The sequence below is a fragment of the Fringilla coelebs genome (assembly GCF_963513975.1).
Source record: "Fringilla coelebs genome assembly, chromosome: 3".
Lineage (NCBI taxonomy): Eukaryota > Metazoa > Chordata > Aves > Passeriformes > Fringillidae > Fringilla > Fringilla coelebs.
Window position 1 is genome coordinate 79,415,542 of NC_140030.1, and position 27,971 is coordinate 79,443,512.

A 27,971-nucleotide genomic window follows, 5' to 3' on the forward strand; every position below is an offset into this window, starting at 1 on the left:
TCAGCAGAAAAGCAGATTAGCATGGTTCTTTTTATTCAAATGTTTTGAGATCTGTTTATGTACATATATAGGTGTACGTATAATACTTGCCACATTTGGCAGTTGTTTTTAATGCATACAAGGTAAACAGGTACTTTTCATAATGAAACCTTATTTAGTCTGATGAGAAGCATGAAATTCCCAAGAAGATGCTTAGCTCACTAAAGCTGTTTCCGGTCTTTATTTCCAGTTTCATTATTTTTAGTAGTTTGTGACTGTAAGTCATCCAAGATTTGTTACGAGTAACATTAAATCTGACAGAAGTTCTTTTGTTGTTTTCCTTTTTTTATAATTTTTTACTCTTCTCTTAACTGTTGTTGTTTTATTTTGTTCCATCTTGTCACCTCATCAGGAGACTGAAGCACCTCTGAATAATCTCACACAGACATGGTGGGTTTCACGTGTGCACCATTTTAAAAATAAAGCAGGGTCATCCCCTTTGCCCATTTCCAGGCATCAACAGTCAACATCAAGAATTTCTACACAAAAAGCATGCCATAATGAATTTATAACACAGCAGCTACAGAAATAAATGGCTGCTATCTTTTTGGAGAAACCACAAATGAATTAAAATAAAGCAACAAATAAACTTCTTCACATATGCCACACTTATGGAGAGGATCTATTTATTCCTGAGCAGGCTGGCAAGTATACATTGGTGGTCAAGTGGGGGAGAGGGAGGAGAAAAAGAATTTTAAGCTGATAAAGGCACAAAAGACAAAAATATTGAGGCCTTGAGGAAAAAAAACCCCGAAAAACATTATGAGAACGATCTTCAAACCATGTTGTTATACTGATCAAAACAGTATGATAAAGTTGAACATTAAAGATAATGCAAGATACTCAGGATAAAATTTCTCTTTAACTAACAAAACCCCTGAAGAATTTAGATGGAACAAACTGAAGAAAACACATGTTTATCTCTTTAGAACCTCATATTCTAACACCTTCAGATATTCAGTATATATATCTGGATGAAGAATCAATAGGAATTTAACCTAGAAAAAAGCGGGTTTTTTGGGTATTGTTTTTTAAATTAGTACTCCTTACATTTCAATCTCATCTTTTAGGCTGGCAGAATTACTTGTGACAAGTATATAAAGTTGAGAATATGGGGTAAGTTTCTTTTACAGGATTTATAAAATACATTCTCATCTGTTTGAATGCAGGTACATCATCACAGAGGAGACAGTGCATACAATTTACAAGAGATATTTGTAGTAAAATTCAGACATACATAACAACAAGCATCTCAACATAATACTAACTTGGAAGCCAGGTGCAAGTTTTTTAAACTGTACATGTATTTTTAAAAAGATACTGCCTTTTAAAATGTTTATATATTGAAGCATTTTCATTAAGATAAAACACCTTTTAAAACCAGTAAAATTGTAGCAGCAATATGGGAGAATATCTAAGTCACATGAACATTATTAATTAAAATAAAACCAAACATGAAGTATTAGTCAGATGTATGTGTTAATACCAAGAACAAGTAACACACAATTACTTATGTCAAACCAAGAAATCAGGATTTGTTCATTTATGAACAAATCTTGTATACAAAGCAGTGTTGATTGCTGACTTTCACAATCACCTTTCTGGAGTGTCCTGGAGAACTCACTTGAATCTTAAATTCCAAGTCTGACTAAGATAACTTTTTCATCTTTGTTTATGATTTAAGGATGCTTTTAAATATGGATTCCTTAAAATGAAGCTTATTTTATTTACACTATTCAAAGTTTACCTTTCCTTCCAACAACAAAATGTGCAGGAGGATTTACTACATGCTATACAATGAAAAAATAGACTTTAAAAAGTCAGAACAATGCAAGTAAAACTGTACAATGTTTGTTCCCTGCTCCAGTTCATTGCACTATTAAATTAAACTGGATGAGTTGTCATGCCCAGATGACTTACTGTAGGATCAGAAAATCCACACACATGGAGGAGGTAAATGAATACTGCTTTAGGTATAGTGCCAAATGAAAAAATACTATGAGTTATATCCATGGAAAGCTTCTCATCACAGAAAGGAGCATGGCTAATTCTGAAAGGCAACCCTCTTCATGTAGGACACAGAACTGCAAAAAAACCACAAATACACATTGATAAATATCAGTGAAGTTGAGCTGCATAAAAATGTAATGCATATACTAAAATATTTAATGTTGGATTCTACCCTATTAGTAGCACAGTCAAATCTAGTAACCAACTGAAACTGGCAATTAAGTTTTCAACCTCTCTCAAAAGGTAATGAAGTGACACAACCCACTATCTTTAACTAGTATTATCCAGAAATGAGTTAACTAAAGGTCATGTCTTAAATAGTGCTTTTTAAAGTGTTATATCGGAAAAGGGAACATTAAATAACAGGTGAAGCATGCAGTTATATTTTAAAAATATGCACTGACAATTTGAGATTCTAACTCTACTTTCTAATTCTGGTGCAGGTACTAGAATCACACAGTGGCAAGATAAGACATGTCCTTCACGTGTTTCTCATTCCTGTTTCAATGTAAGACACAAACCTCAGAGCAATCCAGCTTTCAAACCAATGCTAGCACAACACAAAAGCAAATAAAGAAGTCAGGTGTAACAATTAAACAAAAACTTCAAAAGCAAGAAAATAAATATTCTCATTATCTGAAATACTTGCATAATTTAAAAATAGAACAAGGTGCAAACACTTGCTTCATTAAAACAAAATAAATTATAAGTTTTTACTTGAAAGATCAGGTATGAAATAGCAAGGAGAAAGACGGGCAATTTTTCTGCTTTCACGACATCTACATTCAGAAAAAAGAAGAAAACAATACTAGACACTTCATGCATTTTACTAATGCACAGCATTATTTTTAGCACTCTATTTTTGTCACAATTACTGTTTGAGGACAATTGGAAAAGAATACAAAGCTTAGCAGTAAATACATCTTCTAAAATTTACTGTAAGAGCACATCTGATTTCAAAGGAAATAATTTCAGCTGTAAGTACATATTTATGTATTTTATATAATAGTTATGTAAGTATTATCCTTGTACACAAAGCTAAATCTTCACATTTTGTAAAAATTGAAGTTAAAAAGTAGAAATCTTGAAATAACATGTCCATATGTGATACCAGGCAACCTACCCTACTTAATTCTGTGTATATACTGGTTAACATTTCATATGTATCACTGATTTGTCCTGGAAGTCGCTAAATTAAGGAACTCTTGCTTCCAGCAGATTTTGTCAGATATTCTTCACTACCCATATAGCAATAAAACAAGATAATTCCCCTTCCCACAATGCTATCCTCAGCTTCTACTTTAAACCTGCTGTGAACTCCATCCCAGCAGGCCCTATCCATGTTCTCATGCCCCCAAAGAAGCAGGAGCCCCTGTACGGGCCTTCAAGCAGGTGAATACATCAGACCTGAGATGTTGGCTTTTCAAGGCAACAGCCACCAGCTCAATGCAAACAGCACTTCCAGTCCCTCTCATACCTAGATGCTGTTCCCTACAGTATTTCTGTTACTCCCACAACACCTGATTCTGTCTTGTAGGGTTGAAATAGGCAATTACTACTTGTGACACTGAAGAGGCAAGCAACTGCAGAGGCATTTTCTTCAGAAAGCAACCTAAACTTGCATACTGCAAAGATTACAGATGCAACTACACTATATATAATATACATAATACCAATAATATAAATATTAATTTTTATAATATATATAAAATACTATTTGCATTATTGCACTTGGCAAATTAATCATTATGCAGGAAGTCATTACATTATACACACAAGAAGAAAGATGGAAAGCTTTAAAAAGAAATTAAAAATTCAGTGAGCACTGTCCATACAAACATACTTTCATCAAAGGATATGGTACTTACTATTGTTGCAACACCTAAACCCAATGCAGCTACAAGGTATGACACAAATATCTCCATCTGCTTTACAGCTTAACTTGTGCACAAAAAACTTAGCTTATTTATGTCTTTCAATGGACATAAGCACAGTTTTCAAATCACATTCTATTAGTTCAACCATCAAAAAAGGTCAATAGAAAGATGAGAACAAACAGCATTTAAATACTGTGACCTTACTAAGCTGCCAGCTTCAGTCCAGAAGTGTGCTTTCTAAGATAAAGACTTTCAGTCTTGGTTTGGTATTTCTTTCCCTGTCAGTAAATTCATTCCCCTACCCTTTTTCAAATCCCAGTTTCTCCTTCATGACTCCTAGTGATAAAATATAATAACAATATTGGTATATTAAAATACATTCAGAAAAAATTAAGCACAATTGCAAATGCTGATCAATTTCATGTTACCACCTATTTTAATTCTAAATCTATAAAATATAATATAAATCATATGCTAGTGGCAGAAGAACTAGAGTTCACTTGCAAAGCAAATCACTAATTCCCTTTCATTATTGTTAGGTTCAGGATAGAAACATTCACTGAAAAGTAAAATCAAACAGAACCTCACAAAATGAAAAACATCCCCTTGAAAATAATTTAGGCTGCAATAAGAGCACCACGAACAGGAGAAGATAAGCTGCTACACTGTACCAGACTCTTCACAGGGTATGTACTTAGTCTGGCTTTGGGATACTTACCTTTGAGAAGATATTCCTTACAGAATAGACCCAGGGGAGAGCTAAATGACCCCTGGAAAGAGGGACTTAAGCCTGATAAGGAAAATGATGACATTTTAAACATTTTGGGGGACACAAGGGGGCAGCAGAAATTGGGAAAAGAAGATGCTTTAAAGAAAGCAAGCACCAGAAATAATTTCAAAACTAATAATCCTACTGAGAAATGCATATAGAGGTGGCTTTATCCCCTAACATGAAATGGCCTCAGTTATTCTTTTTAATTTCTTTATTACACTGGATTTGCACACACCACATTTTGAAGACTTCCACTTCCAGCACTTCAGAAGGATTAGCTGGTTATGAAAAAAACATCCAAGAATGATTCATGGTAACACAGAAAGTTAGGAGCAGACCTGGTTGCAGAACTGTCCTTCAAGTTCCAGTGTTGTCCAAACAACCTTACCCAATCATTATTAAATGAAGATAGGGAGTATTAGCACACACAGAGGGGGTCTGTGTCTTCCTACACAATCTAAATCTCAGAATTACTGGGCATTTAGTTCATGTTATTCAAGATTACAAAGAATTTGGGAATTCTACAAAACACACTGGAATTCAGAGAAAATATAAACTTATTTCACTATCCTCAGAACACCAGTCATGTGGTAAGATTTCATGTTATATCAACAATTATGCTCAATCTTATGGTTCCATTCACATTTCCATGTTCACAGCATTCTTCTATTTGTTCCTTTACATTGTACTAACAATTCTTTGGCAATATTCTTTTTCCTGACATTTTTTCTTCAGTTTTTGCTTCTGAACAATTTAAGTAACTTTTCAACAGTGACCACTAGTATCTGGGCAAGTCTGTTAATAATTCTGTGGACAGCTATAACACCCACAGAGTAGCAAGACAGTGCTGCTTTAAAAAATAATCAAGAGCATGTTTGTAAGATTTATTTTTTCTGCTCTGTAAAACAGAATATAAAGTCTGAAGAAAGGTTTTACCTCTGTGCAGTCATATGTCAAACTGGATTTCCCATAAAGCTACACATATCCTATTGTCACAAGTAATTTGCTGTCTGCTTTTTTTGTTGCAAGACTGGAAAAAAATGATCCTCAAAGGAACATGTACTTAACAGATTTTAACAGAACCAAGTACCTTTGGTGATATAATTCACACATTTTAAAGTTCCATTTCTTGATTAAAGCTTAAGAAAAAGCAATAAAATCCATTCAGTGTAAAATGAATACAATTACCACTACACCACATGGATTATACCACTGGGTCCAGGACTTCTTTCAGGAAACAAATTTAAACCCTAAATCTTCTTTAAGATTTTTGCCTTGCAAAGACACTTTTAATCTTTACAGTGAAAAAGAGCAGAATCCTCAAAAAGTAGGTCACCCTTTTTTTTTGGAATTTAAAAAATAGGTTAGAATTTCAGGTATTAAAGCTCGGCTGAAAGTTGATCTAAGTGGTTGTAAAGAATTCAACCAATCTCCTCATAGCAAGCTTTAAAGATAATGTCCAGACAATAGACTGGTGTCTGGGAGTATTTTGTGCCATTAAAGCCTTGCGGGAGTTTCAGGCCAGAAGTTTTAGTGGCAGAAAAAGAGCAGTAGGTTACAACTTCAGAAACAACTGGGAGACTTGGCCTGTGCCACAGAATAAATCTACAGTACAAGGTAACACTGTTAGCTGAGTTATAAATATTTAACATACTGTCAACAGAGCATATAAATCTTAGTTAAGGCTATACTGAAAGGAAGAGAAATTCTATGCGCACTAGCTCTGTGCTCACAACTATCTGCCTCTGAACACACAAACCCACAGAGGATGAAGAAAGGCTTGGTTCTGTTCATTAAGGAAGTGGTAGCTGGAGGGAAATTGACTTTTCCTTTCACTATGAGTGATGTGAGTGATTCCCCTTCATGTTCCCACAATTTGTGTTTCGTAGTTTAAAGGTAACAGTGTTTGCGTATGACGGATGACCTGTTTGATCCAAGACACTCAATGCAAGATGTTTCTGTAATTGTTGCATCTCACTAGTAGAACATCCTCGGTGATTTTCAAGAATTGAGCATACAAGAGGCAGGAAGGAACTTCAGTTCAAGCTTCCTAGCTCATCCTCTCCTATGTTCAGGCAATCTACTTTTATAAGCCTCCTTTGCTTTTAAAAAAGATTTCTCCATTTCTATAAACTGCCAATTTCTCCTCAATATCCTAGTAATCTGAAAGTTCTTCTGGCTAGCTACATCTAAAAATAAGAGCAGACACTGTGAAAAGCACTGTTAAATCCAGTCACTTACCACCAGATGTATTATGAAGAACAAAAAGTTTTAATTACTGACAACAGTTCAACCTATTGGGTCAAAGATTCTGCTTCACAGAACTATGGTTTAGTGCCATCAACACTAAAAAAAACCTTGACCATAATCCTACATGGCTCACATGCAAACACATCTGTCTAATTTCGGAAGAATTTTTAGAAAGAGTACATAAAACAATGGAAAAATCAAAGGAATCAATTGAAAGGATCTCTGCATTCTTATTGTATGTGGCAGTTCTTCAACCCTACACAAAACTTAGAAATGGATCTCTTTCAACAGGAAGTCTCTTGGAGCTTCCAGAATATTGAATGTCTTTTTTTAGATTTTCTGAAGTGACAGCACACTATATGTCATCCATAACTCAAACCTGAAAGTAATTTCAAGTATCTGTGAGGTGAGACTGTAAGTTTATGTAAGAAATACAAAAACCTTTAAAAATCATATGGAGTGAGTGAAGTCAAAAGACAATATATTTGAAAAAAAGATGATATTTGGAACGCTTGCTACCAAAAGAAGAGAAAAAATTCTGCAGCATATGAAAAGCAGAGTATTATAAACATTTTGGTGGCAAACAAAATGGCACCCATCATCTTTTCTGTACAGGTATTTGTTCAGATCTCAGGAGTTTGATGCATTTGCTAAACTTTAAACACTTAAGAAAATTGTATCATACGCCAAGAATTAAGTAAGAAATAAACATTAGCAAGATCTAGGCAAAAATGAAGTCAGATGAAAAACATTTTAAAGTAATTTAACAACCTGGAAACTACCTGGAACAACTATTTTAAAACTAAGGCAAACAGTATTTTTTAATGTCTGACATTCTTTTAACACAATCAATGTGTAATGCTGGAAAATAAAGGACTCATACAAAAATCTATAAAACAATATCTGAAGAAGGTATAATAAGTCAAATAATACCTTCTATTATTGATCAGAAGGTAACACTTCAAATGAAACTGTAGGCACTTTGCATAGCAAATGCTTAAGTACCAGGGGTAGTTTGAGTTCCAGTTACTGAAAAAACTGTGCAATGGAAGATTTTAACTATACCCATTTCACTTCATAACCCAGACTCCTTTATTCCTGCTGATGTCATTCAGCAGTTTGCTATATTTTACTAATACAAACAAAATAAACATATTTTATATATGAACTGTACCTCAGAATGCCTGGACAAAACAGAGCATAAATGAGAGCTGTGTTTGATTGAAAGGCAACATAATTCATGAACGCTGTAGGATCACTATTTTCAGACACACATTGTAAGTCAATCAAGTTAATTTAGAATCAAATAAAATCCCTGCTGAGAAGCATACTCACCCTTTAAAATATAGTCTGTTAACAAGCTTGGCACTTTCTCGCTATCCTCTTTCATGGCATGCAGAACTAAAGATGAAAAAAAAATCAGATATTTAGTCATAAATGAAACACAACACATAAAGCAAATACCTTGGAGCAGTTCCAACTACTCATAGAGATACTACTACGAGATGTAAGAAATCTCTTAATTGAAGGATGAGAAGATACAATGAGATACCACATCCTCTCCACCTTTCACTTGTGTAATTCCCACTGAGCTCCACAGTTTCTGAATGCAAGAGTCCCATTTCATGTGGTTAATGCTACAGTAAAATGCATGTCATAACAACATCCAAAAACTAAAGTATGCTAACAACTGATAAGCTAGAAATCTCACTGAGAAGCTGGAAATCTCAGGACAGAAAAGTATGCTCCATTACCTAATATCTTTGATCATTACATCAAATAATGGAAAAAATGCTGTGAGTGATTCTATGGAAATATTAGTGGTGCTTTTTTCCCCTCCCTGAAATGTTGAATATTATCTGCTGTAGGTTCGAAAAATCTTAACTACATGACTTAATTCAGCACTAACTTACAATAATGCAAAAATGCCATTTTGTGACATACATGAGTAGATCTTGTCCATCTTGCCTATTTCTGAAGAAGGAATGGACAAGCTTGACTGGACACATAAACTTGTCCGTGACCACATAAAGAAAAACAATGACTATTTATAAAGCACTCAGGACATGACTGAAAGAAGCAAAAATTCAAAATTCTACTGAAAAACAGTATTTAATAAACTCCAAAGTCCTCATATGAGACTCTAAACTCAAATTATAACAAGTATTTTATTTCCATTTTTACATTGAAGTAAGACATTATTGTTCATTACTCTGGAATAATACAGAGCTTTGAAAGGAAAATCAACTGAACAACCCTAAATTCCTGCTTTACTGCCTGCCTTAACAACAGCAGAGACAGTGAGTCACAAACCTGCAACTGACTCACAGGATCAAGTTCCAACCAGCCCACAGAAATCAATATTGTTAATACTCTTTACAATGCATTTGTGCAAGACATTTTTTTAATAAACCATTAAACAACACAAAATGTTTTCAAGAGGCTTTAACATGCGCTTCACAGTGTCAAGTGAAATTTAAATATTGCAAGAGGATAAAATTTCATGGCAAGAATAAACATAAAATGAGAAATCCTTTGTCACAAAGTAAGTACGAATTAACACCTAAGGCTGCCTACTGTAGAAAAAGAAAGGAAACATTAATTCCTATTTAAACATTTCATTTACTCTGGAATTTATATAATATTAATTTTCTCTTTCCAGAAAACAACCAATGAGCCTTTTACCACCCCTCAGACACCTGTGGAATCACAGAACTGCTGCTGAAAATCACCTTAAAGACACAGTGAGATTCTCCACTGAAGCCTGATCAAATGCATTGATGCACTCTACTACCTATTTTGAAACTGTTCCTATAAATGTCCAATGAAGGAGATGCAATTGACTTCTAGAGATGCTTTGTTGTATTAAACCACCTTAATAAGTATTTTTTAAAATACAACCTTGGTTTCTTGCAAATTAGAATTTTAAAAAAAGCCTAATAAAATCAAACAACTAGAGGACTTAGAACTTGTAAAAATATTGAGGATCTGACCTAAAAGAGATGTGAAGAACAGGGAATTCAAAGCAGTGTCAAAACTGTGTTTGGTTTGGAATTCCTAACTATCAAAATTTATTAACAACAAAACCTGCCCAGCAAAAGCACAGAGCACAGAGAGAAGCAGGCTATCTTAAAGGCAATCAAGTGCAATCATTATGGAACTAGTTCTAAGTTTCTTGACATCCACTCCATTTTGTTGAAGTCATTACAATAACCTCAGTAAAGCACAGCAAATGTAAACAAACAGGGATGTATCAGGCACTGTAAGACCAGATTTCATGATATGCAGGCAACATCAAAATGTGGGAACATTTACTTCTTGATACATGCAGGTTTCTGGCCTTCAGGGCTTCAGACAGCAGCTAGGAAACAAACCTAACAAGAAGGCTCAGGTAACAAGCTGGCCAAAATCTATGGTTAAAATCATGCATCTTTACACACATGCCCTAGGGTAAGAGGGAAGAGAGAACTGGATGGATTCACTGGCTTTGAGCAGCCACAACTGGATATACAATGAGGAAAGGATGAGGGGAATTTCATATGCTCACTTTTGGTTAATGTTTGAAGGTCTTCAACAGATGGGGGTCCATTTTTCTTCTCATAAGGAATGACGGTTGTCAAGTACTGTCAAATGAAAAACAGAGTTACTTGACAGTCCTTTCAGGCAACTTTGTTGTTTGCATTTTATTTTGTAAAAATTGTAGCAATTGAAATTGCTAGCTAAAAATAATCATATTTCAGAACAGATTAAGATTCTACCTTTCCATCTCAGAGCTTTTATCACAGAAACCAAGTTTGTTTGGGTTTTTTTCCCAAATTATGTGGCTACTAGAAGTCATGCAGCTAACTGTCCTCCCTGCAAAGAAAATGATGCTGTCCCACGGTTAGGTGAAAATGGAAACAGATGGCTTTTGCCTTCTGCTGTTACACACTTCCAACCAAAAAGAACAAGGCAAGCCTAATGAAACATAATACCCCAGAATATGGAATTTGATTTAAATTATCAGTTTTCATAATTGAGTGTGCTAACAGATAGTTTCAAACCAACACCTTTTTATTTACTGAAATCTTTAATTCTTGTCTGCAAAAAAAAACCAAAACCAAAACACATCAAAATTTCTTAAATCTTTCAAGATTTTCATACCTGCAGTGCAACTAGGATTAATTTTCAAATTCTTGATGTAACCCTGTTGGGTCTTATACTACATGCATTTTAGGTAACACCTTACTTTGCAGCCTATATGAATGCATATCCTCCTTAAAGAGGTCAGAATTACAAAAGTACTAAAATAGCTGGAATTTTCCCCAATGGAAAAGCTTCCTGAAAGTTCCCTCAAGTCAATTTTTAAGAATTAAAGAGGAATTTTATTCTGGTTTTACAGCTACAAGACAGTAGGCAAAGTAGACCTCAATGTCTCATTCAGCTTGACATCTATGTAGCTCTCCAGGCAACGAGCAGAAAACACATTACAAGCAAGGCACAAGGTCTCCTCCTCTCCTTGGTAGCAGCCCTTCAGTGAGAGCCAGGTGTAACTCAGCCTATGGCGAAGAGCTGCCCTTGGCAGGGGGAGGCTGAGGGTTGTCACACGCAGCTGTAACCACTGCCATGTTTGCAGCAGGATCACACACCTCACACCCAACCACAACATCTGCCTAAAAGACAACAGCTCAGCGGCACTGAACCAACTGTACAGGTGGTGCTGACACCTCCCCAGGACCTTCTGCAGACACAGGGTGCTCTTCTGCCTCCCTTTTCTCTTGGCATTTTTTCATCTTCACTCAGCACAGCAGAGAAAAGTATGCAATGCTCCTCAGGAAACAATTAACTTTCAATTTCTTTTCCAGGAGATGTAACCAAGTATCACCAGAGAACTGTGCTCTTGATAAAATTACTAGAATCTACAGCTAAATATAAGGCTGCTGAATCTGCCAATGGCAGGAATGAAAGTGGATCTACTAAGACAGAAATCAGATTTCTGGTTGTCTTTTCCAGGCTTCAGAACTATGTGGCATTCTACCCTTTACCTGGACAATAAAACACTAGGATATTTCACTGTACCAAATATCAACTAACCCTGTTTCCCTTCTCCTGTAAACTTCACCTTCCATTTTTCCTCTCTAACAGTAGCAATTACAAAGAAAAAAAGGAATTTCTTTGTTTCCAGAAATACTTTCACTCTACTCATCAACTTTGCAGCTGTAACAATCAGTCTCTATAACAGCACTATAAAAACTCATTTCCTGAATTGCTGTTTGAAGATAACATATTATGAAAAGAATGAAGGAGTGACTGAAGTGTAGCTTACTGACAAGACCAAGTGTTAAATCTGCTGTGACCTCTAAATTTTTGAAGCAGATTTGATGACATGATAAAGCAGCAATTCCCACTGAAATTTTTCATCACCTATGAAAAGTGTTTGATATGCCTAAAAATCAAAATGAAGATGACTGTCTTGAATTTTCTTCTGGAAATATGATCCCAGAAAGAGCTACCAACATTTCAATGTCTTTTTTTTTGACATTACCAGATAGGAACAGGGAGTTCCCACAGGAAGTTTCTCTTTACATGGTGAAAATCTCTTAAGTAATTTTTACTTATGTCTCAAACACCTGCACAGAAAATGGGATTAAGATTTTAAAAAGGGAAATTTTTTGTCTCATACCCACTATGAGACAAAAAATACTAATCAAACAAAACCCTCCAAAACAGAAAAGAAATGCCATAGAAAAATGGACTTCCAGTCATAAATGATAACAGAGCTGGTATCTTTTCTACTTTCTACCCTACATTTAATTTTAAATTCATATTACCTCCATGACTTGCTTTAAGATACAAGAAGAGGAATATAAAACTCCATAAGGGGTTTTCTATATCCATAAGGATATAGAAAAGGATAAATCAGGAGAAAAGTATGATCAACATGAAGAATAACATTAGTAAATTAACTCAAAAAATTACTGGAAGAGTTATTCAATAATTTTAACAAATGATTATGCTCCTTACATCTATATAGGAGGCAGTGAAAGTCTTTTAACCAAAAGTATGATGGGGTGGCACAGCTAGATAAGCTCACTTTATGAAAATATATGATATTTAAAATATCTAAAGATACAGGTATAAAAAGCTGTAATTTATGGTTAAGATAGCCAAGGGAAAAAAACTCCAAAAACAAAACAGCATACAGGTGCAGCTTTACTAGTAGTGTGATAACAGAGAGTGATAAAAAGTCTTGTTAGGTAAGCTCTGTGCATGTGTTCAAGATCCTCAAAACTGAGGACAAACAAATAACTGGATCAATGTATTCATAAAATCTCATACATATACTTTGCCTGAGAAAGCAGGCAAGCCTTTGATTTCTAGCCTCATGATTGCAGAATGACTTGAGAGGAGTTGTTTTACCTTCTAAACTCCTCTGCAGGATACAACACTCATCTTCCAGACAAAAGCCTAATCAGCCTTGACTTCTAAAGTACCAGTCAATTTATTGCCTCAATGGACTTCTCACCAGGGAAAAAAATAACTCTAATGGACTCCTCTGACAAAACTGCATAAACTAAAATAGTGGGTGCACATTAAATAATGTGAAATGCCAATATTTTGTAGTGTGCCAAAAGACTAAACAGCATAAGCATTAGCAGTTCACTAAAATTCAGAATGCAGTTAATAAAATATATACTACAGATCTGAAAGAGTAGGCAAGTTATTACTCTGAAATAAGGCGCAAGAATCTTGCTTCCAAGGTACACACAACATCTATATAATGCCCACTGAAGCTGTCTCTGCTCTACATTTCAGTATTTAAATAACCAACTAAAAGACACAAACTTGCCTATAACGCCTGTATTTTATATCAGTAGTCTGCAGTGCCCATATTTTGCTACTTTTAAAATCATGCAGTTTTCAATGGCAAAAGAGTACAGTCTATACATTTTCCAGGTGTTACTCTGTTTTTAGTCGTATCAGCTCTGATCATCTGAAGAAAAAACAAGACCTTTTTTCATTATGCAAGTTGCTAATGCTGAAGGCTGAAATACTACATCTAACCTGATCCACATTCTTTGACTGGTTATTAGATTTTTACAGACATGCAACATATCTAAAGCATGCATTATGCTAAAACAGACTTTTAGTCTGGGGTAAGAAATACAGGTTATTAGCTCAGTGCATCAGGGTATCAGGTCTTGAATCTCTTGAGCTGCTGAGGAGAGAAAAAGACTGTAGGCTGATCAGAAACCTGAGGAAGGGAAGCAGAGATTCCCAGCATTTTATCCTGTTTTTTCTTGTCTCAGCATTTATCTTCAGCTACTGTCAATTTTCAAGATCTCAGCTCCTACCAAAAGTGCAGGCAAAGAATGAGAAAAAAGAGAGAAGATAGCCCAGCACCTGTTTCTCTCCACTCGAGTTTCCAAACGTGTGGCGGAAGCCATTCTGTATGACATTTGAGATCCCTTCCATGCTGAAGCGCTAAAAGTAGTGAAAACACAGCAGAAAGACAAAAAAAAGGGACAGAGAAAAGTTCAGAAGACTATTAATCAGCATTTATCAAGACTATGAAAGACAAATGGCAAAGACAAGCTCCAAGGTGTATTTCAGCACACTTCTATTTCTTCACTCACCTCCTAAATTTTTTTAATTAAAAAGCAAACCTTATAATGGCAATTAAGCAGTATTTCTACACCAAAATTTATTAAAACAAAATCTTCACACTGCAGGCCTGATAACCGAGATTTGCCTTTTAAGGCTGTTTTGTTTCAAAATGTAAAAAAATTGCATTTTTCTAAGTTCCAATCACTGTAAAATCCCCTCTAACACTTGTGTTTGAACAGTATATGTTTAGAGACACTACTGACACCAATTTTTCAGATTTTAAGCATGTACAAGAAACACTGTTCAGAGGTAGTAATTTTCAGCTCCACCTCTTTAAAACTTTTTATGCTTTCATGCTTCCTTTTCCACAATAGAAACAACAATTAGTATTTCCTATCTTCTGTATGATAAAATATACACAATTAGATAATAATAAACCCATATTGATTTCAAGCTCCATTGCATGGAATCATGGAATCCAAGTAAAGAAAAAGCAGTATATAATCCAAATACACATTTTTCCTTGAACTTTGTAATCATTTTAACTTGTTGGAGAAGTAAAAGAAAATCAAAATCAAAACAGTATTGATGTTTAGCATGTGATATAAAATCAGTAAGGGACATGAACATAAAAAGAAACAGCCAAGCTGCTGACACAGGGCACTATGATGAGCACACCTCAGCCTGTTTATCTGAAAGTATTTATTTATGTGAGGGGAATAAAATGTGCTGGAATACAGCATTATTTTACCTTCTAAAGCACACAAGGTCAGTAAAGTCATAAATTTTGCCAAAGCCATCTTAACTCTTTTAGATATCGTAGTTGAAGGAACTGGTATCTTCAAGCCCTGAATATTTTTAACTGCTCCCCAGTTTCCCCTTGTGAAAGAGGTAGAAGTTTAAAAGTCTAAGAAACTGATTTACCCAAAGATGGTATCAAGGACAAAAAAACTCAAAACATCTGGGTTTTTTTAATATTCAGTTACAGTATCTACAGGAAAATTCGTTTTCTTAAGAGTATGACAATTTAACTCTACTTCCAATCTTTGTATTTAAATGAGATTTCATTACAGTTAACAAAATAACCAATTAATACATTATTTATTAATAGAAACTCAGTCTTCACAAAGCTACAAGAACATACTATCTGTATGCACATTCCCAGCACTTCCAAAGGAAAAAAAAAAGAAAAAAAAGACTGTTGAAGAAAGGAACCTGGAACCTTGCACCTCTTTCTGGGAGAGGGCTCTCAAATCTGTCTTTGAAGACAGTGAAATCTGTTTTCAAAGGAAGCACACATATGCAGCTACAGTCTCACCAGTGAGCTAGTCTGTTCAACCCCTCTTAGAAAGCAATCTGACGCATCTGGATCTTGAAGCGACCAAATACCAATGTCTTATCCTGGGACCATGTAAGTTATACCTGAAAGCATCATTCAAGTTTCTAGTCTTTAAACTAACTTGAACAGTTTGTGAATCAACAGTTGAACCGTTTGTGAATTTGACTGAAGTTCCAAAACAAATTATTTTTCTTTCTAGGTAGAATATCCCTTTTTTGTTTTCCACGACTGGGAAGGAAAAAGGAACTGTTCACTGTAAAGGGATGACAATTTTGTATGGTTTTCCAGACATATACTTTCTTAAGTTCCACTAAAACTTAGCTACACACACCAACATCTCTCATTTGACCGATGAGATCAGAACCCTATTTGGGGTTTATCACAGGTATCTTATACTTGTAAGTTTAGTAATAAATTCTGAAGTATTAATATTTCATTATAAATGTTTGTTCCTTATATTTGAAAAGCAAACCCCAAAACCTTCTCAGGTTGAACTGAAGTATTCTTTCTGGGACTTAGCCAAGATCTACAAAAGCACATTTTTTGCATCCCGTAAGAATCACTAAGAAATTCAAATATTAATATCTCACTTAAGTAATTTCAAATTCTACTAGACAGATAAGAAAGAAAAAATTGCATTGACAAGCTAATAACCCGAATTCTTTTGTTCTTTGACACTTCTTATCCAACTCTAAATGAAAGACATTTTTCCTTTTGTTGCTATGTTGTGTAAAGAATAAAACAAATGATCTCCTCCCTGTACACATGCACTACACTTTGGCCTCCTTCCTGTCTCCTGTTGAATGTAGTTAACTCTGTCACAGGTTAGGAGTTCCAGGGTAAGACATGCAATTTCCTCCTACCTAGAAACCAGCATTATCAATAAATATCTGTGCAACTACAGCAAGAATAGTACCAAATTTCCTGCAAGAGTAACACATACTAAAATTCACACAGTGAAACCAAACACATAAATGAATGTGCCTACTGACAATAGAATGAAGAGCAGTGCATCCAAAGACGGTATTTTTTGCAAGAAAGGTATGCTAGTCCCAGGCTGATTTGCAAACAGGCAAAAAAATATTTTCTGAATATGAGAAGAGTAAAATATATGACCCTGTGGAAAAAAAATTCTCAACAGGAAAAGCTTAAGCCTTGTTTGTGAATGAAGACATGGAAGCAGGAGTACTAGGTATCTTAATATAATCCAGGATTACTACTTCCCATAGTGGAAAAAACCAACAAAAAATTTAAAAGTATAAAGATTTTTAAAAATTTTCTTACTGTTCCAGGCATATGACCTCTTTCTTGTTTGCCATTCTGAGGACTACCATTTTTCAGCTTCTTTTTCTTCTTTGCTGTTTCTTTGTGTTCTCGCTGCTTGTTTTGTACTTCAATGAGGACAGAAATGAAGCTGTTTTTCACTTCCTTCTCAAACTCCAGCTCATCCCGTAGAGCCAGCTGCTGTACCAGTTCCTCAGAATAATCCTTAATAGCAGTCTCAATTTCTTCCAGCAGTTCATTTAATTCAGCAACAGACAATCTTTTGACTCCTACAAATAGTTCATATAAAAAGTAATATGTCAAGATTTTAAGCATGAGTAAACTTGTGGGAGTTACAAGAAAAATGTACTCTGAAATTTCTCAAAACAAAAAACTCAGTTTTAAAACCACATAGAACAAAACAATATTCCTAAAGGAATAAGCACATCCCAGAGGTGACAAGATAAGCAGCAATAAGATGGTTAAATTTTCTTCTTACTTCTGAGAAATCTGGGATAATCTGCAAACATGAAGAATGTGTTGGTAGTTTCTGCTGGAAGGTGAAGTAAGTGCTAAACTGACACAACTATTAACTATTCGTTTCCTCTGCACTCACTATTCAAAGGTAAAGGGCTTCATATTTTCTGAACTACTGGGTGATGCACTACATATAGTGCAATTATGACCAAGAAAATGTTTTGCGACTTGCTTGGGTTAAAAGAAAGCACATCTTTGAGGACTGCTTTCTGTTCCAGTTTAGATCTGACACGCCTAGGAAGCTGGCAAGTCCCAGCAGCTGCTGTGTCAAAGAACATAATCTTATTTGGCACTTGAGAAACAGCTAGTCCTGATTACACTGACAGATACAATCTGTTTAAGGACACTGCATAGATGCTTGCAATTATTTAATTTCATTGAATTAGTCTAGTAAATATCTTGTCTACAAGAATACTTGTAAGGGAAAGCACCTACAAACAAGTGCTGAAAAATACAAATAAGGCCACAAACTACAACTACTCTTAGAAGCATCAAAGGTAGTAAGTGAAATGTGATTTTTTTCTCTTCAATTACAGCAGGGAAAATTGATTGGAGAAAGCTCCTTGTCACTTACTTTACTGAAGAGAAGGCAATGAAATCTGTTAAGACAATTCTTTCTATGTCAAGGAGCCACAGTTTTTCCAGGTAGCTTAGGCCTTAAACTCTGTTCAAACACTGTAACAGTACTGAGAGAGGGCACCCATGAGTCCCAACACTTAAGAACCAACTTCACAGCCTAAAAACCAATTGTTCTAAAACCACAGGTGTAGATTACCCAACTGCAGTCCTGATTGATGACAGATCAGTTGCCATTATCAAAATCTCGAAAGGGCTACATAGGAAATCATCAACTAATGCACATGAGTGGAGACAGAGGAAACCAAATGCAGAAGACCACATGGACTGCAACTTAGTAGGCTGAGGAACTCACTTGTGTAACCAGAGCTTTATTTTTGGAGTGCCTTAATGTATGTCTTTTCCTATCCAAGAAAAAAGTAAATAAAAGTGATTTCCTGCTCTGAATCCTAAATGAATCAAAATCTCTGATCTATCCTATGAAAACCAGAATTCCTAGAAAACACCTGTAAAATTTTCAGAGAGATGCAGACCAATTCTGAAGCACCTTCACACACTAAAAATAGGTAGAAAGAGTTTTTAATAAAATAGTGACCTGAAAGACATGAAAGCAGATGCTGAGAAACTGCTGAAGCAAAGATAAATTATCTGACAAAGTAATTCAAGGCACTGTTTGGTTGAGACTGACCTTTAAACTGTAAAGATGCAACAGACAAGATGGACTCCTGAGGCAAAGCAAAATTGACATGCTATGAAATACCGAGCAAGCTTGATTAGCTCCAAACCTTAAGACATATGGAACTGTCAGAAAACCAGGAAGCCCTGCTGAACACAATACATTTTGCTTTCACATTCCTGAAATTTATGTGTTGAGACAGTTAAGAGACCATTTTCATGGTTGGAATCTCTTCTATAAATCTGAAATGTAGCAGAAACTCTAAGTCATGCCACAAGAGGTCGGCCAGTGTTCTGAATCTTCTACAGAGTTTGTATTGTTAACCCAAACTATAGGAAAGAGAGCACCAAACTTTTAAAGAAAGACCAAAGCAGAAAGATCATCTATCAAATATTCTTTGTGTCACTACTACCTTCTAGAATTCATGTTGACAAATGTAAAGATTAAACAAAATTTTCCATCACAAAACTTATTAGTCACAGGTTTTTTTACATGCAATTCAACCTACTACAATTTAATTATTAATCTAATTTCTCCTTTGCTTTTGCATAGGGAAGCACAGATGATTTAATTTGAATAGAAGATACAAAGGATATTTTTCACACTTAAGCTTTCCGAAGTGGAATGGAAAGGAAGGACCAAAAAATATGCACAGCCCTTATGGGGCAAAAAAGAAATGGTTGCCTTATTTTTGTGTTACTGTCTATCAAGGTACATTGCAACGACTGAAACTGTACCAAAGGTATGGTAACCTATATTTTGTGAATAGCTTTCAAGAGTTTGAGCTGATCTTAACCAGTGTACTGGCATCAAGAAAGTGTCTCACTTTACAGAAAATAATGAAGTTTAATAAAAAATGACCAAGTTACCACTTTACCCATGAAGGAATCTCATTCCAATGTACCAACCTTCAGAATAATTGCCTTAAATTTAAATTCTATAAAGTCTTATTTTTGTTCTTAGTCATAAGAAAGCTGACAAAGGAAAGTCCTCTATGCACTGAATCTAGGCTATTATTTCAGAACATTTTGAAAATATTTTTGAATGCAGATATTTCATAAGAAGGACTTGCAAAGAATCAAACACATGGCAAACTTACCCTTTAAATTATTTTCATTAAGCATAAGAGCAAAAATACTAAATAAGTACCACTTACTCTCTTCATAGCTGTTGTTTGTACTGGATCTCTTGAGGGTCTGAATTTCCTGGGAAAGCATAGAGAGCCGATCTGATTGGGTGGGCGTTTCATCATCTTCTGGATCAGGCGATTCCTGCATCATTTCCTCTATTTCTTCAATCACCTTTGAAAAATGAAAACCCTTATGAAAACACTCCTACATGAAGAGCTTGCAATTTGAAGTAAAGCTGGATGAATCTACCATCAAGACTAGATGGAAGAGGATCAATGAAATCACACTGACATTTCCTCCCCATCCTTGCTCTCTCAGAATAATCACACCTTGTAACAATAAATTGGTGATGGCATAACAAGAAGTGGGCTGAAACTATGGGGTCATTTCTATATGAAGGTTTTGATTCTGCTTAAGAGAACTAAATTAAAGAGTAAGCTGGACTATCTTTCCTGAACATTCAGTTGAAGTAAGACACAACAACAAAAATCCAAAAATCAATTACCTCCTCCACTCCTTATTTCACCACAATTCTCTATGTAAAACAAACACCAACCAAAAACCAACAAAAGGAAAACAAACAAAAACAACAACAAAAAAATCACAAAAAACTCTCTGAAAAACCAAAAAGCCCTCTAAACAGCCTGAAAATCTACTGTGCTTGTGAGAAGTTTTTTGAACTTCTCACATGATCCACCATAACCTGAAGCTGATATGCATCCCTGGGCATAAGACCTGAGCCAGACAAAAAGTATGACAACAGAAACTGCGCATAAATAACTTACTTTACATCACATAAATGATTACATTTCTACAGGCTAAATCATTAACTAGATATCTGAATAAATAACACAGCAGCTTTTAGAAGTTTAAAGGCTGTAGTCAGTGTTGAGATCTAACCCACAGTAAAAAAGAGCCGAGGCAGTTCAAGCAGTCCTGTCTCCCGTACTATTAATAACCGTGTTCATCAGAGTTTACAGCTTAACCATTGCTTAACCATTTAAGCAACAACAAAATAGATTATTTGTTTGCTTACTAAAGCAGGATCTTAACAGACCTTACTCTCATTAACCTTACTCAGAAGAGCAATTTTCAAGATAACTGAAGTAAATCCATGGATTTGAAGACTTTAGATACCAAGTAGTCTGAAATCTTAATAGAGAAACACTGATCTGCCCTCATGTTAGGCATAAACTTCAAAGAATTCTTGCTAACAGCAAAGCCCTGTAAAACTATGAACTGTCACACAGTTATGTTGGAAAACTACAAACTCTACCGTCCCACTAAGATTCTGAAAATATTTTTGCTTTTTACACATATATTTAATTTAGTAGCATTCCTGACTAATTCATGGTAAGAAATACACAAAGATTTCAAGGACCCTGAACTATCAACCTCACCTGAAGTACTGAAACACTTTTCATATCTGAATGATGTAATGCTATCTCCCACATTATTAAAATCCTAAACAAAGAATGACCAAGAAGCTCAGCTACAGTGAAGGACAAGAACAACAATAAAAAATAATAACAGACTAAAAAAACATTCTGTACCAACAACACTGTCTTTGCTGAACACTCTACCTGCTCTGCTGTGAAGAGTGGCTCTTCATTGATGCAGGAAACAATGATAGAATGCATATCCAACTGTTCTCTCAGCTCTTCATCATCTGACAAGTCAAGGTTCAAGTTGTCATTTACCTAAAAAGCATGAAAAGGTGCATTTATAGAAATATATATACGCAACCCTAGTGTGACGGTATAAAATGCATGTAACCTACAAAAAACAAATGGGGAACTATCACTGAATTTTAAGAATGAAACTGAATCTTGGCCCATAATAATGGAATCAATAGTTCTTTCTGTCAAATAGCCTGGAAAATGAAATCAAAACTGCAACTGGACAAAGTTAAAATAGCTGTCAATCTTTAATGTCATTAAATAATGTCCATATATAAAGACCATACACACACTGATGCAGATATCTACACGGAAAGCTGTCAAGGAAATACTTAAACCTTAAGTGAAGATTCACAAATGTCTATGTGGGGTAAAAACTTGCTTATTAGGTCTAATGTTACACAAAGCTCTTACTTTAAGTGCTTTTATGGTTCCATTTCATCACATAATAAAAGACATGGAAAAAGCTGAGAAGAGCTGATACTGAATTGTGGTATCAGAACACTGGTATCACCCCAGATTATTTTTAAAAAATGTGTAATTGAATATCTCTGGGTATTTTCAGAAAGAAAGAGAAGTAACATTGTTCCCATATATACACCACCAAATGATATTCATCCTTTCAAACCAAAGATATACATACACTAACAGACCTAAGCCCGCTCCTTAATAATTCAGGTATATTTTACTCTCACACAGTGACATATCCTGGCTTATTTACAAAATTGTTTCTGTACTTTGTCTATTACTAGATTCCCGCCTAGAAAAGCCCCTCAAAGCTGCAATGCCTAACATCTGCCATTTGAGCTCAACTGTTTTAACTGATCTTTGGGCTAATTTACAAGCATCATGACCAGCTCTACAAAGTCCTTAGTCTCACAATATTAGTTCTCAAATTTTCTTGTAATTCCTCCAATTTTCTCCATTTCTTCAGAAACCTTAGTAGTTCTCAGATTCATTTTGAACCTGCAACCAATATCCCCAGATAGCTCACCTGCAGGGATAAACACACAATCTGCACTTCTTCAGCCCTCAGAATCAAGTCAAATGTCCACTTTTTTTCACAATCTGAATTCCAGTAACTGTGACAAGGCTCCACTATGACTCTCTCTTCACCTACTACACAGATACACTCCAATTTGACATTTTTTAAATGTCTGCTGTCCTCAAGTATTTTTCCATGCAATAGGATACAACAATGATGGGATAGTAAGCAAGCATAACAGTTTATCTAGAAGGAGATCTGCTTTCACTCCTGACATCTCCAAAAACATTTTGAGACACCTTCGAAAACATTTTGATAATACAGATAATAAACCACCAAAAACGGCATCAGCTGTAACCAGGACTAAAAGGAACACCTGGATTTCCACCCAGCCACACTCCACGCTTCCTGTCCTCCTGTTACCAGGGGATGAGCCATTTAAAAGCAATCTAGTGAAAACAAAAAAACCAAGGAATTGCACAATCCCACTTCTCATAACACTGTGCAGAAAACTTCCACCCAGCTACTTCTTTCACTGTCAGAGATGTATAAAAGTGTGCATAGACTGTCATGTAAAGGAACCAAGATCAGGTGAATCAGCCTTATTGACCTGATATCTTTCCCTACTAAAACAGGAGGAGAAATGCTTTCTGCACAATTTTGGTAGCATATTATTAGTTTCAAACACATCAGGGAAGTGTTGCTTAGCTGTTAGTTTTCATTGTAAGGAAGATAAAACAGGATACTAGCTGGTCCATATGGGCTGTTACATATCAAGCAATACTGCTGAACACAAAGCAGCAGAAGAAAAGTATGTCAAACACTCCCCACAGCCTTTACACATCAGAAGGCATTCCATGTGGAGTGAAAGCTGAAAAAAATTCAGATACATTTAATCCATGAACTGATTTTCTCTCTACTGGCAACATACCCAAGATTCTTTCTAATCCAGCAACAACACTTTACACTTTTTTATGTACTTTCTTCATAACTTCTCGCAAGTAACTTATAAAAACTATACGAAACATTTTCTTACGTACTATACTTAGTTCCTTATCAAGAAATTCATTAGTCTTCCAGTCCATTTTTCCCTGACACAAGGTCACAGCATGGCGGGGTTGTACTTTTAGTTAAAATGTAAGAGTTTAATTACTCTAAAACCATCTATAAATCTGAACAAGGACTCAATAAAAAATAGAAGAAACACAAGTCAAATTCAAGGGATAACCATGTGAATGAAATCAAGAAAATGAGTTCCAAGTTTGCACCTTCCTCTACTGAATCCCAAAGTATCTTCAGCAGAACAATCTTTGCTCCTGTCACAGTAAAAAGCATCTGTTGATTATCTAATGACAATCAATTATCTTTGGCAGAAACCAAAGCATTACCCAATTCTCAGGTTACACACTCAGATATTTTTACAGCATAACTGAACTTCACTATGTTTAAAAGATAAGCCACTGGTTTCCTCAGAAAACCGGTGAGATTTGGGAATTCCTCCCAGCTTTTCTTCCCGAAGTGTTTTAATCCACTTTTAAGATCATCAGAGGACAACCCTTTCTATAAACCTCTCTGAACCTCTTAATTCCCTGTTCCTGCCCCAGAGAACTATTCTAACTCTTAAATAAGGAAGACAAAACAAGCTCTTGCACTTCAGTGTCTCCTGGGCCACCTTTCTCGTTAAAGAAGCCATCTGACTGTGGAATTCGATGAACTTTGGGAAGTCCTCACCGGATTTACTAAATCAGAGTACTCCAGCCTCTTCTCCTCCCTTACCCAGACCAGTGCTCAACATGAATCATACAGCAGAAAGATTTTATGTGAAACACCTTCTCGTTTTACATTTTTTCTATCATGCTCTGGCTCTAATGAAGAGTCATCTAAAACAAACCCTGAATTATTCCAGCTCAGGGTGATACAAACATACATCAATGGATCTTTGATTTTGAAAAGCTCTCATGTATAATGGCAAGTACTACAAATATTTTCAGCCACTTAAAAACAACATTCTTTTATACAAATGCAAACAGTTTTACTTCCCTGTGGAGTACCAAAGATCCAAAGAGGGTACTTCTGCTGATAAGAACTTACCCCTTTTTCTGAAAGATTTAGTGTTGGCAAGTGCAAAGCTCTGGTGTGGGAAGATTTCCAGTCAACTGGCATCACATTACCATAATTATCAGTCAAGGCATTCCAAATCCTGAAGACAAGAATAAAGGAACAAAAATGCAGACCTCAAAACAAGCAGCAACTGAAACAGCAAGAACCATATTCCTGATGATCATGTATCTCTGTCAGTAACTGTATTTTCCTCCCTAAATATTCATCTGCAAGTTACTGAAAATATTTTTAGTGTTTTAAAGCTATGAGAAAATGCTTTTTGAAAAATGTAAGTTACTTCCCTTTTGAAGCAAAAATGTATGCACAGAAGTGAATGAAACAATAAATGAAGACACAGCTTCTATACTAATTATGTAACTATACTCAAAATCTTTTCTGGGGGTGGATGAGCCTTTCCGTCAATGAAATTTGAGCTGAGCTATAAATTACAATCCTAATGTTGTTTAGCAGAGGCCGAGTAGCAAATTCTGAGCCAAACCTTTTCTTTTTTTCCTTTCCATTTATCACAGAATAATGAAAATGCGAGGATCAGACTAAAATTTTGGAAGAATTAATTTTTTTTCTGGGAGTACTCCTGCCTAGCTCACCCACCACTCTTGTCCTCAGTCAGTCTTTACTGTATCTAGAGTGTGTATCCTCTCTGGCTGTCCTGGAGGCTGGCCTATGCAGACCTGAGGCTTGCACAGGCAGACCAAGGCTGGTGAAGCCCCTCAGTCTTTAACCAGAGCAGCCCTGCGAGCAGGCTGCTTCCACAAGTCCCCAGCCGAGCCCTGCCTCCAGGCGCTGTGCTGTGGGTGGATGTTTGGAATGGTTGCCTAGCTAAGGCTCACAGGAGGTTAGAGGAAAGGCCGAGGCAGACACAGAAGGGCAGACAGAGCCTCATCACTGCCCAGCGTGATTCATGGTTCACTGAACTTACCTCACTGTTTACACCACTGATCTAGTATTTTGCTAACAGGCTTTATTTTATTCTTCTCTAAGAAGAACAGAGAGACAGCTGAGTTACCTTAAAGTAAAACAGCAGTATTTTTAATGAAGATAAGCTGACTAAATTCACTATAAAATAAGAAATAGAAGCATTTATAAAATAATGTTAAAAACTGTACAGCAGCATGGCCCAGAAAAGCTCTATTCCTCCGGGGAAAAAACTCTGAACAATTATCGCAGTTGCAGCTGCAATTTTGTTCTTCACCTGCTTTCTGCACTTTCCATGTTTAAATTCAAGCAGTGAGACAGCGGACACTTTGCAAGAAGCTTAACAAACACTAACCACGGTCACTACACTTCAGAACAAGTACTTCTCGCTAGCTCGGCAGGTAAGAGGCTCTGGGATGCTCACACGCTTCCCCGGCACTCAGGGGGATAACACCGGAGGGCTCCTTGTCAAGCCCGCCCGCGGCCGAACGCGCTCCTTGCCGAGGCCCGGCGGCTCCCAGCCGCAGCCCCGGGGCGGGGAAAGGCTCCGCTCCCGCAGCCCACAAGCCCTGCTGGGCTCGGCAAGGCCCAGGGGCAGCGCTCTCCCAGAGCAGGGCTGGTGGGCCGCGCTGTGCCCTCAGGCCGGGCCGGGCCCCGCTCCGCTCCCTCTCCGCGCCCCCCGGCCCGCACTCACTCGTCGTCCTGCAGCGCGCTCTGCTCCGTGAGCGGCCGCAGCGGAACGCGGCTCTCGCCGCCGCCAGCCCGGGCCTGCGGGGGCTCAAAGCAGAGGGACAGCTTCGCCCCGAGATCCCCGCCGCCCCAGCCGCCCTTGTCGCAGGCAGCCTCGGGGCCGCTCCCCGCGGAGGGCTGGAATCCCGAGAAGTCCTGCCAATCGCCCGGGTCTCGCTGCGAGGTCGCCGCCGCCGCCATAGCTGGGGACGCGGCGCTGCGCGCTCCCGGCGCTGCGCGCTCCCGGAGGCGCGGCGGGCGGGGCCCGGCTGAGGCGGCGATCGCAGAGCCGGGCCGGGCCGGGCCGGGCCGGGCTGGGCTGAGGCGGCGGTCGCAGAGCCGGGCCGGGCCGGGCCGGGCTGAGGCAGCGATCGCAGAGCCGGGCCGGGCCGGGCCGGGCTGAGGCAGTGATCGCAGAGCCGGGCCGGGCCGGGCCGGGCCGGGCCGGGCTGAGGCAGCGCCCGCGGAGCCGCACTCAGCGGTGTCCGTACTGACTCACAGCTCCGCACCGAGTAGGGGCGGCTCATCGGGCAGGAGGGGCAGGCATAGAATGTTTGAGTTCGAAGGGACCTTTAAAGATCACCCAGTTCCAGTGCCTCTGCCGTAGTAGGAGTAATTTGCAGTAATTTTGTTGTAACTTGTTTTTATACTGTCATTGATGCCTCCGTTCAGTCACCTAGTACGCAAGAATCTAAGCTTTGGAGATACTTTTTCTTACCAGCACTGTGACTCCCATGCCCATCCTTTGCTAGCTTTGTATCGTGCCCTTACGTGCAATAGCTTAGGATGGGCTTTCTTTTAGATTTTTTTTTTTTTTTGAGAAGCCATGGTTTTTTTATATGCTAAAGTACGTACCAGCAGTCTTCTGAACTTAATTTCCTGATTCAGTTTGAGTTTCTTTTAATTTTCTTTCTGTACTTTCTACTTGATATTTGGCAACACTGCAAGTGGAAAACGCATTCCTAGGCTGAGGTCATTGAAAGGATTTGCATCCTATCCTACTCAGGATTATGACAGACTGATAAACCGTAGTGCAAATAGGCATTCCAAATATGATCCTTTCAGACATTGTAAGGCAGAGGAGGCCAGAACTACTTATGAGTGTTAAAATGTGGATGCATCACTGTTTTATGCGTTGATGTTTTCATTGTTTTATACTTGATGTTTTCTTTTTCATTCTGATGAAAACCCAAAATGCTTGCAGAGTTTGAAGATGCTCTTCTAGAAAACTTAAGTCTTCCATAGACTTAGTCTTAGGAAGGAGCAATAATGCTAGATCACATAACTAGTGAGTGAGAAAAAATTCAGTATATGGAAATATAAAGGCATGCAGATCTATCCCAGTTAAAGTCAGTTATGGGCTTTGCAATAACTACTGGGCATTTTTGTATTGTTGCAGCTTGTTCTCTGCAAGAACACTGACTCAGCAGTCAGTAGCCATCTAAACAGTAAACACCATGCTGCATCCAGGGAGTACCACGTGTGA

The 27,971-nt window shown here is 37.1% G+C and overlaps 1 protein-coding gene across 5 annotated transcripts; it reads right to left on the minus strand.

The window, feature by feature from the left end:
• On the minus strand, nt 1-26,708 carry FEZ2 (fasciculation and elongation protein zeta 2). 5 transcript variants are annotated; one of them, XR_014616007.1, is made up of 10 exons: nt 26,451-26,708; nt 24,812-24,920; nt 21,640-21,756; nt 20,083-20,227; nt 17,159-17,427; nt 14,332-14,412; nt 10,496-10,571; nt 8,284-8,349; nt 2,571-2,828; nt 1-2,123 (listed from the first exon to the last, which is right to left on the minus strand). XR_014616007.1 is itself a non-coding variant. In XM_084202095.1 (10 exons), exons 1-9 carry the CDS (start codon nt 26,684-26,686, stop codon nt 2,589-2,591), a joined length of 1,110 nt encoding a protein of 369 aa, XP_084058221.1. In that variant the 5' UTR covers nt 26,687-26,708; the 3' UTR covers nt 1-2,123; nt 2,571-2,588. The 5 variants fall into 5 exon arrangements, 4 of the variants coding, with proteins under 4 accessions (XP_084058221.1, XP_084058218.1, XP_084058219.1 ...); XM_084202095.1 differs by having other exon boundaries at nt 2,571-2,599; XM_084202092.1 differs by having other exon boundaries at nt 2,767-2,828.
• Nucleotides 26,709-27,971: the final 1,263 nt, after the last annotated feature.